Source organism: Nyctibius grandis, chromosome 5 (assembly GCF_013368605.1).
Source record: "Nyctibius grandis isolate bNycGra1 chromosome 5, bNycGra1.pri, whole genome shotgun sequence".
In the NCBI taxonomy this organism is placed as follows: Eukaryota; Metazoa; Chordata; class Aves; order Nyctibiiformes; family Nyctibiidae; genus Nyctibius; species Nyctibius grandis.
This window is the reverse complement of record NC_090662.1, coordinates 49,921,366-49,934,878: the sequence shown is the minus strand read 5'-3', so window position 1 is coordinate 49,934,878 and position 13,513 is coordinate 49,921,366. Positions and strand designations below refer to the sequence as shown.

At 33.7% G+C, this 13,513-nt stretch overlaps 1 protein-coding gene across 1 annotated transcript in view; it reads right to left on the bottom strand.

The window, feature by feature from the left end:
• The window catches only part of LRRIQ1 (leucine rich repeats and IQ motif containing 1), a 117,953-nt gene that overhangs the window by 36,184 nt on the left and 68,256 nt on the right, over positions 1-13,513 (bottom strand). Inside the window, exon 23 of the mRNA XM_068401738.1 lies at positions 10,639-10,740. Coding sequence (XP_068257839.1) covers positions 10,639-10,740 — 102 coding nt within the window. The remainder of the gene's footprint in view (positions 1-10,638; positions 10,741-13,513) is intronic.

Below are 13,513 nucleotides of genomic sequence, written 5' to 3'. Positions count from 1 at the left end.
ACTGGCTAAATGAAGATTTTACTTCCACTGTAACAGTCACTGTCATGAAGAAGAATGAAGAGCATTTCATTGCCAAGTTTGAATGTAAGAAGAAAATACCTGCTTTTTGCCTTATATAGGAGAACTTGTTTCATAAGAAAGATTCCAATATAGTTTTCTTTCCATACAAGGTATAACAATTTTAACACAAAGTAATCTGAGTGAAAAGGCAAACAAAATTCTTCAAAATAGTTGAAGAAATAGAGAAATATGAAATAGTAATATTTACAGAAATTTTTTAAATTTAACTACAAAAGTGAGCACAAAGCATTATTTCATTCAGCAAGACCTTTTTGCTTTTCTGAAAAGCTAAATACAAGCAGTAAGTTAGAGGTACTGATATAGAGGCTAGAAAAATGTATACGCGTCTGCAATGAGAATACAAAAAATGTCTGTAAGTAAATACAAAAACTTGTCTGTAACTTGCACCACGGTTCTTGAAACTCTCTTTCAAATCTTCGAACTTCTTGATATTCTGCTTCAGTGAATGTATCAAGGGATACTAAAACTGGAGAAATGTCTGAATAGCATCATCATCCTCAAGGCAGCCAGGTCTCTGAACAGACTCTCCTCAGGATTCTGGCTAGAAGGGGAGGAAAACAGGAGAAAAGAATGCAATGATGTAGCAGAATAGTAACTAAAACAAAGTATGTAATTTTCAATGATATTTAAAAAGTCTTAATTCTACTCACCTTCTCCTGGATTCCAAACAGATTCTTCAGCTTTCACCTGGCTAGTCCTGAATAACTACATCTCACAGTGCTCTGGGTGCTCATCAGTACTGTCTCCTTGTGTCACTGTATTAATTATGCAATGAAAAAAGGGGATTTGCCCCCACTACTTCTATAATGAACAAACATATTGTTGATGGGAAGATATAGAAATATATAACACTCTCACAGGGGAAATAAAACAAATTTCAATGTAAGGAATTAGTATGATGCAGGGATAACTCGCATGCTTAGTAATATAGTGAAATAATAATAACTATTTGTTCAAAAGCATAAAAAATAAAAGTCCCAAGCAGCCATAACTGTGGAAGAAGCAATTTTTAAAATTTATTCCAAGTAAGCTTTTATATTTTTTTTTCTGTTTGCAATAAATGAGAGATGTTTCAAAGAGAATTTTGAATACAGGACACACAACTCACATGTTATGATGACAGCCTATGCAGTGTTTTAGCATATGTAGACCAGACTACAAGTAGAGTCTGACAAAACCTAAGAAGGCAGACCTGGCTAAAAGTCAGGAGTCACGCTTATTAAATTGAACTCTCAGGGGTATCATGCAATCAGAGGTCAGAATCGAGGCAACAGAAGCAATGTCACGATATCAGAGAAAGGGCCAATTCAGACCTGCTCCCTGACAGGCAGTGAGGTCACGGCTTGCGGCAAATAACTGTATTAAAAGGGAATATTCTCTGCACACTTTTAGAACTGTCATCTGAACAAACAAAGCCAGGTCATTGGTAGGTTAAATCAGAACTTTCTGCCTTAGTAGCTCATAGCTTCCTTTCTTTTACATTCACTACTAATTTCTCAGTTACAAAATACACATCAGCTACCAAAGCAAATTCTCAGTAAATTTAACATTGAAATACATAGTAGTGTTTAAATTCCCCCTTTATAAATGGTAAATTCTATCTTTGACAAAAGATATCCCTGGTCTCTTCATAAACTGAAAATTACTAAGCTTGCTTCATATTAGAAAACAATAAGCATGCAAGAGCTTTAGTGAAATGACTTTCCACAGTCAATTTCTTAGTAACCCTCATACTCATCTGCATTTAGAAATCATTAAAAAAATAAGGTTATTAATAATCTGCTTGTTTAATGATGATTGTGAAAGTGAAATAAAGTTCTTATTTTGTCTGGCTACTTGGATTTCTTTATCTCATTACCTGGACTGGGTTATCTACAAGATTCTAAAACCATGTTGGACTAGTTAACCTGACAATAAACCTACAAATGAAGACCTATTCTAGACTGTCACGTAAATAAAATTTTATTCAAAAATATTATCTCTGTATGCAGTCCTTCTTAAGAATATGAGAAAAAATACATAGAAAAAAATAACTCGAAAATTCAGTACTTCTACCTTTTTTATACACATAAGCCAGATAAAATATCTGCAGTGCATACATCAAAACAGCACAAACCTACAAATTTCAAACAAGTGTTAAAACCTGCATGTTTCTGCATTCCACACAATAAGAACTGAACTATAAAGTTCTGAAGTTGGAAAATGTACATTATAGAAATAACACAACATAGAAGTTACACAGATATCACTGCATGATTGCACATTTTTATTAAAATACTTGAGTTACTTGCAATTCCTTGTAAAAATCATCTAAATCTACCATACATACTATTTTATAGATTACATGAAACTTGTAAAAGGTGTAAGACTTTGGTATAAGAGTTAGTATTTTCAATTTTAATTAGATTTCAATTTTAGAGCCTCGTTTTAATGTTTTGCTTGAAAAATGTTGCACATTACCAAAACATATTATGTATCTGAACTACAATATTATTACTTATAAAAAAGAGTCTTAAATGTGTGTTCAATATTAAACACGTGAAAATGGCCTTTTTGGAATGCTGTAGATCTCTGACCTCATTAATAGTATTAATTCTCCATAACACCATAGTTCCCATTACAGAATGGGAAAAAAAGTATTATTTTACAAGAAACTTTAATCAACTACATTTTCAAATCAATGAAAAGCTCTGGGGTGAAGGCCTTCCTTTAATTCATCTCTAAAAGTACTTAAAATATGCAGAGGCATTGCTATTAAAATGTATAGCTACAGGAAACATTTCTTTAATTGTGATTTAAAATGTATCATGTTGTCCAACTGAAACAAGATTTCTACCTATAAAATACCTCTAAGAATACATTATATTCCTTGTTCATAACTCCATACCAAATGGAAATTCTTTTGCAAGATGAACATTTGTGCAATACAACATTCACGATATGTTTACGGACACAGAACACACATTTTCTGTGGCCTATGTTAAAATACCATTTGCATACCAATATGATTTTAATGCTTGGAATATATCTGAAAGTGCACTTTTAATGACCTCTTCCTTAGCAATTGTTTTTTGACGTGTAAAAAGAGTATTGGGTATTGTTCAGTGAAAGCAAAACAAATAAACAAACCACCCCAATATGGACTACAGTCCCCAGACATCCAAACTGATAGCAACAAATTCAACAACTACTTTTAACTAGATGCACTAAATCCAAGTGCTGTAACACTTTATTTTAGAGGAATTTAGCCAAACCTATTCTCCCTTACCCCCTCCAACCAAATCAATTTAGATTTAACTTGTTGCTAAAATTATCTGTCTTTTGCACTCTAAGACCTGGGTCACAACCTTACTTAGGGACAGGAAATAGTTATCAGGTCACTGAATGGTCAAATGAAAAAGGATTTGAAATGCTTCGGTACTCAGGGGTTTATTCATCCAAAATGATTGCCTTATGTAGTATTAAAAGCTGTGAATGTGGAGTCAACTTGTTTACATATACATTGGCTGAGATGCAGATATCTACACTGCCTAGCTTTTGGACATAAAATGTCAAGGAAAGGAGAAAAAAAAAGAGAGGTAGAATCTCAGAAGATGCAAACAAACCTGTTTGAACTATTGTGTTACCTTATTCAACAATGAGAAAAATTAGTTTTCAACCTCTGATGACACTTCACGTGAAATCTCATTCCCACTGAACTCATCATTGGGTTGTTAGTAGCAAAAAGCAGTCAGACTTTTTTTTTTTTCCCCCTTATGTGCAGTTCCTTTCAGGTTAAAGACTGGTGAACTACTATGCTATGAAAGCACAGGCAATAACCTACACATTGTACAAAATACAAGTTTTGGCAGTTTGTTGGAACAAAACAAACACTGTCTCTAGCTCAGAGATCACATTTAAGTCTGATGCACTAATAAAGTCCTGATACCACCATAAATTACAACAGTCTGCAAAACAGTGGAGATATGAACAAAGAGATAATACACAGGCAGGTGAAATATGTGGTCAGAAACTTTTAACAGGAACCCTAAAGACTGCAATCACAGTGAGAATTCATAATATTGAATTGGTATGTACCTATGGCAAATACTTCCTGTTTGGGAACTTCAGGCAAATAGAAAATCCTTCTTTTTTTTTTTTATTGAATAAGAAAAGCAAGAATATTACTAAAAAGTCATATGTCTAGATCATTTATAAGTATTCAGACACTGAAGTGCACTGCATAAACATACATAAATTATGTTTTACTTATTTATTTTTAAACAGATAACATAATTTCAGGATTGCTTCATTCCACAAACACTGAAAAAATCCTACAGTATCATTGATGGACAGGAGGCTAGAAAATTAGGCACAGATTTTATTTTTTAGTTTTGTTTTATAATAAGAAACTGGGCCACTAGAACTATGTAACTGAAGCTTGAGTGCGTGCACTGTAAGGCCCCTGCAGTCTTTTACAACTTTTCAGCGTACCGCTGTTGTGAACTGGGTTTGCACTCTGCCAGCAGAGCAGCTCTGACCCATGGAGAGCACTCCTTCAGATCAACACTGCCTCAGGCTTTACTGCTTTCTCCAAGAAGTCTTACATTTCAGGCATCAAGTTGAATTTCTTCTGGAGATGATTAACCCAAACCCATGACAGATTTTTTCCAAGATATCCAACTCCTTATGTTTATTTTATCCTGGCTCTTTTTGGATGTGCTGGACACAAGTAACCTACTCATTTTACATGTTAAAGGGCTGGTGGAGAGCCATTAATTCCTTAAAATGAGAAAATATTTCAATGCAAGAGTTCTTTTGTGTGAGCTCAAGCTAAGTAATAAGAAACAAAGCCATAGAATTCTGATTTTAAAAGATACATCACCTTCCACACTACAGGTTTCTGTAATGCATTTTCATCGCGTTTCAGGACAGATCTTACATCTCTGGAAATGTATTATTCTGTCATTTTTGTCAGTGCTGTATGGTTTAGAAACTGCTTCCCTAAAGTGGTATACAAATGTAAAGCCTGGGAGATAAGTAATAATTGCATTTTACTGTAAACATGGCAATTCAGCTAGTAGAATTGCAGCAAGGCCAGGTTTAGAATGTGGTTATTAATCCTTTTCAGACCACAGCCCAGTAAGAGATCACTTAATTTAGAAATGGGTGTTTACAAACAATGCACTTTCTGAGAGTTGATGCCATTTATATTTTTCCATTGAAAATAGCTAATTTCTAAAAGATCAAAACAGCTAACAAAAATTATTAGCTGTAGTTCAATGTCTTTTTAAATGCTCTTAAATAACAAACAACAAAATATTTAAAGCACAGAAAAAGATGAGCATTCCACTCTCAGTACCTTCTCTTCACTCTCATGCAGATATTTAAAAGCATCAGTGATTTGAATCAATATAAATTCTATTTAATTACCACATATACTTTTTCTTCAATGTATTCATATTTCATAATACAGAAATCTAAGAAATTATGTTGATCATTATGTAACAATATTTTAATGAGCTCACATAATTAACTCAAAGGTAACCTTAAATTACCACTTTCCAAAGTCTCAAGTTCACATTTTTAATTAGCTCTAGTAATAATAATCTATAAGAATGTTTTGCAACATTTTTCACTTGAGACTACAAGGGGTCTCATAATTGTGAACTATCAGAAAGCTGGAAAACAGATGACTTTAAACAGATCCTTGATATTTATCTTCCAATCATATGACATAATCACAAGATCATTTTACCTCTCATTCTTGTTCCGATATGAAAAATAAATGTTATTTCTACTGACAATTTAAAGAGAAATCAATAAATATTTCCATAATTAAAAGCCACCGGAGAAAGCATATTCTGTTCATTATCAAATTTGTATTGGTAAAATCTGTCTTAACATTATACCCGTTACATTTTCTTTAGACACCAATGAGCATAAAATGACAGGAAATACAGTACTATTAGAACTACAGGTTCTCAAACTACAGTAAACATATCTTGACAATGTAGTCCAATGCATTTTTAATACAGTTAAGCTTCCTGGCATTGGTCATTGTGCACATTCGTGGGTCAAGTAAAGTTTCACTGTTTCCACTTCTTTGAAGTGTATGGTATAGATATGTCACTGATGGATATGACTAAATATAAATGTACTATATGTGCCAATAAATCACCTGATCTGACATAGTCTAGGAAATGCTAAGAAACTAAGTGAATCATATCCAAATAAAACTTGGATAGCTTGATTGGACTCTCAGCTGATCTACTGTATTCTTCCAACTTGCTCTACAGATTGTAATCCAGCTTCCCATTCCACTGAAGAGAAATTATTTGGATAACCCACCAAAATTTTCAGGTAAATGGATTAAAGAGGACCCCAAAAGATACATACTATTCCCAAAGCCTGTAGGAAAACAACGTGCTAGGCCTGGGAGTTCCTTCTTTAGTTTTGAGCTGCTGTACCGGGACAAAGCACTCACACTGTTGGTTGGAAAAGTAGGTATCCTTCCTATGTGTAAATGAAATTACAGACCCTGTAACTACAGACCCACAGCTGGCAGAGATGCTCTGTTACATCTTCAGTCAGGACTAATTGGGACTTCCCAAGAAATGAGGAGGAGTCAAGGACAGATTCTTCCTTCAATTCCTGATCTACTTTATCAAAAACGGTCAAGACTATTTTACATTAAATCAATGACTGAAATAGCCTCCAGACAACAAGAGGAGCAGCAGTCATAAAGCTTTCTCAAAATGTACTTTGCTGTAAAATAGGAAATGAGGAAAATTATCTGTGTTCATTAATGTTTCCAAAATTTTGAGATCTTTGAAATGTCACCATCTACAAAACACACAAAAATCTCCAAGAATGTTCATTAAAACAGTAAGCAGGCATATTTTGTTTGTCAACTAACTAGCACTAACTGAAACTCAACGACCATGCTGGAAGCATAACCCTATCACATAAAAAAAAGCAGTGTAATATACCTAATGCCAGGAAACATATAGCAAATCATCAGAAGTGAAAGTACATCAAGTCAGGCTTTCATCTGTCTTCAGGTTTTTGATCAGGCTATACTTCTTAAGAGAAGCAGTAAATACATATTTACACTTGCATATTCTGTGGCTTACTTTATAACCTACTGAAGTGAATGTCACAATTTATAATTATGATTCAAAAATATTATTTTTTTAAATAATAGTTTTAATGAATGTATTATACAGTGACCACATGCATTAAATTAATTTTAAAGAAACTGAAACAGCATCTAGACACAAAAACATTAGGATTACAAAATACATATTGATACTACAAATTACAGCAGAGCGCAATTGTTCATAATTTACTTTCCTTTCAAAATATGCAAATAAGATACCATAAGTGTTATTCTGATTGAATTCACATACCTACTTATACTCACAGTATATGCATATATATTTGTGTGTGTATGCACACATACATTGTATGTATATGTATTAACACATACACATATATACACACACACATACACACTAACACACATTTAATTACATTCCCATGGTTCGTGCCTTCACATGTTGCTTGCATTTTTAAATGTTAAGTTCTTGTCTGTTGGAACAACATTTCCTCATGTTGTTGATGAAGCGTGTAATACAAACAGGTTTGTGCCTAACTTCTGTGTGCTATTGTGATACAAACGTGAAATAATGGTCCCCTGTGGGGATTTTTATAACGTCAGTGAGTAAAGCATTATGACTCTTCTAAAATTTAATAAAAACGTATGATGTCACTCAAGTTTTGAAATGTATTTTCCTACAATGTGTATGTCAAATTAGAGATACGTGAATTGTCCCAAAAGATCAAAGTTATGCACAATTTTTCAAAATTGGATATCAACATTTTGCATATCAGCTCCTGACAAGTTTTGTGACAGGAAAATAGTCAAATACTGCATCAACACTATGTCCTCACTATGTTTAGATACTGCTTTACAGATGCTGCATGATACAACACTGCCAGTATGATACAGTAGCTTAGATGAGAAGGCAAATTATGATAGAATATAACCTTTACCTCAGAAACACACAAGCAGATATTAAGCTCATTCCTTCTCACTTTTAACTTTTATACCTTTTTTTAATCTTTTTTTGTCTTATTTGTATTTTTAAACACAAACTAAAAACATAATGAAGATGAAAGACATTCATCGTACATTTTAACTAGATTACTTCTTAAATATTCACTACCATGATGTGTTCCAGTTTGAAAATCTAAAACTGTTCTAATTGTTTCACTTCTGAAGGCATCCCCTTTCAAAAGTAGTAATTCTATTATTTAACAGATAACACATGTGTACATGCTGTTGATGCTATAGTTACTCCTTCTACTTCCCAATTTAAAGAAACAAAGCACGAATATTTAGAATGTGCTTTTTAAAAATCTATTTATTTATTTAGTGGTTTATGAAGGAGATGGATTGGAGTTCAAATTTTCTACCAGACCACTGACTGTGACCAGTCTGTGAAGGTAAAAGGACTTGAATAGAAGTAGTTTATTTCCACCATGCAATGGACTGGTCCATGTTCTCTCGACTTAAAATACTGTCCACAAGATTTATGGATACAGAGTGAAAACATTACACCTTCTTGTTATAGAAAGAACTACCATCACAGAACAGACCCAAAGAAATCTATTCCAGGCAAAAGAGGAAGAAATGGTCAAAAGGTGAGAGAGGGGAAATGGGAAACAAGATTTTCTGTGAGTGAGGGAAGAAATGACTTATAACACAACTCTGTGAAACTGTCATGCAGGTGCTTTGCTTTGTAGTAGATACATGCAAAGTGTTACCAAATTCTAAATTTAGAAACTCTTAGTTCTGTCTGATGGTATCCCACATATACATAAATAAATGCTCTGTGCTGTACTCTGGGTTCTAATTCATGACCTAGTGTTTTTTGGCCATACCATCTGAAGTAGAAATGCCTCGGGTAGAAGGACAATTTTATATTCTGGTCAAGCAGAAGAGTATTGCTTGTCTTCTTGAAGGCTCAACAGATTGCATGTAAGCACCCAATAAGAGATTGGTGAAAAAAAATCTCAGTTTATTAGCTGGCCAAAGGACTACAATGGTACTTGAAATGAAAGATAAACAAGAGTGCCACTACAGTGCTTGCCTTTTGATATATAATCTGCTACGGTGCCTTCTCTCCATGTATTCAAAAAGTGATTTCAGTAATATTTAGAATGCACACATTGATTTCCCAAAACGAAGGGAAATGTCTTCAGGCAGGAAAAGATAAACCAGTGGCAGGAAAGCTAGGCTAAACCTACACTGACTTTAGGGTACTGAGCCTGGGATCAAACTTGCCTCTTTGGCATGGCTTTGAACATTCACACTACTGCTTGTAGGCTTTGGGCACCCAGTGTTTTGCAAGCAGTCTGTATGTCCTATTTGTTCAGCATATGATGCATTCTGGCATATAAACCTATGCCAGAGGAACAGATATGAGACACTGGGACTGCTAAATCAGGCACAGTATATATACACTCTCTATATTCTAGGCAAATTCATGCTTGGATACAAGACAAATAATAGTGTGAACATTTTTCCTCTTTAGAATTCACCAAGAATTGTTTCCAACAAAATTTGAGCATGGGCTCGTGAATGTGAGGCAAATTTGGACTTTGATATAGCTAGGTTAATTGACTGAATTGCAGTTCAGGTGTACTCAGATTGATTGCAGGCCTGTCTCAGAAAGATTCTGATTTCTATCCTCATTCAGTGAATGTTAATATAGTATTATTATTTTTAACTTTGTGGGATTGGGACTAAGTCAGATAGCATATGGCTATATCTTTGAAAAAGATAAAAAGATAGAGGTGACAACTTTCTGACCATGCTGTTGAGTTGCAAAAGGAATCAAAACAGTCTTAAAACAATGTCTCTGGAGATGCTCAGCTTCTTACAACGAGGGTATTTTAAGTAGACTTGGCCTTATTCTAATTGTACTGAAACCAAGGAGAGTTTTAACACGAATTTCAACAATAAAAGGGCTACACCAGCATTGGAATGCTTTTGGAAAGCCAATTTTATACTTACATGCTGTAGCTTCTTTTCTTGTATTGTGTCAAATGGTGGGTTTTAGTGAATATTTATGAAAGTAACTTCCTAAAAACATGTTAATGATCGTTACGAATTAATGGTTAGCTTGAGAAAAGGTGACAACGAGTGAAGAATTTGAAGTGATATTTCATTTACAAAAGTTCATTCTAGTGCTTTGCATTTTATACCTCTGTGACATACTTTGATGTTTTTTATGATGAAGATTTAATAATAATAATAAATAAATAAATTAGGCACTAGTTCATTATGAATAAAACTTGAGGAGCACCCCTGCAGCCCCCCCGCAATTAATTGAAATTGAAATGTTTCACTGCTGTAACTTGAGATACCCAGGAACAGATAAGAACCTTAAACTCCTGCCGCCTTCTATTTGTGCATATTGTTTTACATTTCAAGTAGGCTTGCTTAAAAGACATTATAAAATATATATGCTTATATGCATAGAGGTAGAGTGAAATACTTGTTCATACCTTCAAAGTAACCAACATTTATAGGCTGTGTCTTCCTTGGTGGTTTCACATGGAGATGTTTATTTTCATTGTTTTTGAACAACGCCAGGCACACAGCTGGGTCTAGATGACAAGAACAAGTTAAAATCAAAGGTCAAACTTGGCTCATTCATTCCTTCAAGAAGTTTTTCACCTTTTAGACACTTAATAAATGAAAATACCTTTAAAAGTAGGTTTTATATTCACAAAGGATTACACTTTCTAAAATAAAGCAACATAAATACACGTGCGACTGAGAACCAAAGTCACTATTTGCAGGATTTTAACACCGTTAATCTTTTAGATAGCTCATCTTCAAATTAAAAATAAATTCTAAAGCATATATTTGCAGAAAATATTAAAAAAATCTGGTTTTAAAGCTTGAAATTAAAGCTGAAATATTAACAGAATGTATGCCAAGCACTGTTTCTAAAAGCTTTGGTTCAGAATCATTCAGCAGTCTAAATCAAGTTATTTACACCTAAAAAATGTTAACAGCAGGCGGTTTATTTTTTGAGGCTAAACTTGCAGATAATAAGCTACCCTTCTTCCATGACCCATTGTTATTGAAATAAAAAATACTCCAAAAGTCTATGGACTCATCTGTATGCCACAGTGAGAAATCTTCATTAGTTTCATAGTTGTTATTTTCAAAACTTTGCAAAGAAGCAAAGATGAGCACAGACGGGAAAAAATACAAAGTTTATTTAACAAAAGCTAAACTAATGCAAAACCACACAAGTCAGGAAAGGTGATTTTCATGCATTATTTCTTACGTGAAGGAAGAATTGTTTGCTGGACATAGGAGGAAAGCAGGAGTTTAATGGAAACAGTGGGTTAGAAAGAATGTGAAAATTCTATGCACAGTGCAGAATAAACCAGGCAGTTATCAAAAAAAAAGGACTGAGAAGAATGTAGAAACAAAAGCAGATACATAATGATAAGCAAAAGTATATAGGGTTTTGTAGGTATGACACTGAGCATGATAACTTGAGTAACAGAAAGCCAAAGGAAAAATCAAAAAGAACTATGTTTCACATGGTTAAAAGAAGGCGACAATAGCACAAGCAGAAAAATACACTCTCAGGAATATTTGAAACAATGAGGAAGAAAACGTTTGCCTACAAAGGTGACTACAAACTGTCAGAAAAGAGTAGAAATTAATAAAAATAAAGAGGGAAAACAGCAACAGAACTTAGCAAGAAAGTAGATATGGAAGGAAAGGATCTAAATTTTCACAGAGAATGCAAGTGTAGCAAAAATGAATGTGTGAGACATTGCCAGAACAGACAGAGCAGGAAAACAGAGGAGATGGAAAGACTCAAAGAGCATTTAGACAGAATAAATTTACATGACTAATTATGTCTGATGCTTCACTTTGAGCTTGTTACATGACCTTGTCAGTGTTTATTGAGAGAGGTTATAAAAGCATCTATAATATGGCAGCAAAGTAGGTAGCTTTTTTTTTGTTTGTTTTGTTATTTACGGAAATAAAGGATCAGAATGCCCTGTTAAGTCAGTGGGCAATTTCTTACGAAGTTTAACAGCAATTTATAAAGTTGGTTTTGACTAGACCTCTATATTTGCAGTAGAGGCTTCTGTTACAAATTAATGGAACATAAAAAGATCCTAAGAGATCCACTGTTTCTCAGAAAATGCTCTCTTGACACAAGATGATGCAGACATGCTGTATCTTTGCCTTATAAGACTGGAGAACATCTCTAATTGGCTATGGATACTTTAAGAGATAACACATTGACAAAACACATCAAAACATTATGGTATTCTTGGTCAGCCCACACTGCAGCAGAGTTTGGTTGACAAAATGTTCTTAATGGTGCTAACCTCTCACGAAGTAGCAAACTTGACTAACGAAGGAAAATATGGATGGAAGTAATTTAGGTCATGCCTTCTTTCCAAGGCAGAATCAGTGATACCTTACACTTTGTTATCTCCAATTGTCTAGAAGAACCTCTATCATCTTGTTGTATGATGATTATAGCTTCCACATTAACCCAGAAGATGTCAGATTTAATGTAATTTTAACCCACTTTTACCAGCTAACGTATAAATTCAATTAAATGACCCAAGAACCACAACAAATAATTATTAGCTCCATTAGCTTTAAAGGCATATTATTAGAATGATTCCAATAATGGGATCACTTTATTCACAAACTGGATTACCAGGTTTGTAGATATTTTCACTTTGCATAGTAAGCCTATTTCGGCATGCCTCCCGACTCAAGAATACATTTGTAGCAACCTAGTGTTCTTCAGGGTAGCAGATGTTTGGGGCAGTAGATCACAGTAAGATTTGCAATAAAAATATCTTGAAATAGTAATACATTATATTTTAAATGTTCTCTCTGAAATGTTAAGTAACAGAAGTTATAAAAAATATTTAAGTAAAGTATGAATTACTATTGTGTTTGTTATACTTGTAAGATACATAGACATATGAGTACTATACACAGATAAAAATGTACAGAATAAAATTTATTGTAATTACAATTTTTCCAACATCCAGCTCACAGTGTTGATACGATACAGGGTTGATAAAAAGACTAACTTCTAGTTTTCTCTAGTTGCAAAAACAGTGTCTTTCTTCAACAGAAGACCAAAGAGAAAGTGAAGAAATTGATTAAAACCTCTTAAGACAAAATGCAGTTTAGATTTCCAAACTATTTTTGATTAACTTAGAATAATTCCTGAAATAACACATTTTTTTCCCTATGTGGGTCTACTGAAATTGTTCCAAAATGTTTTTAAAAAGTCATCTTTCCTTAATCCAGCCTCCTACCCAATTCTATGAAAACTCCAACCAGTCCAAAGTTAAACTATTCCAAGGGCTTTTG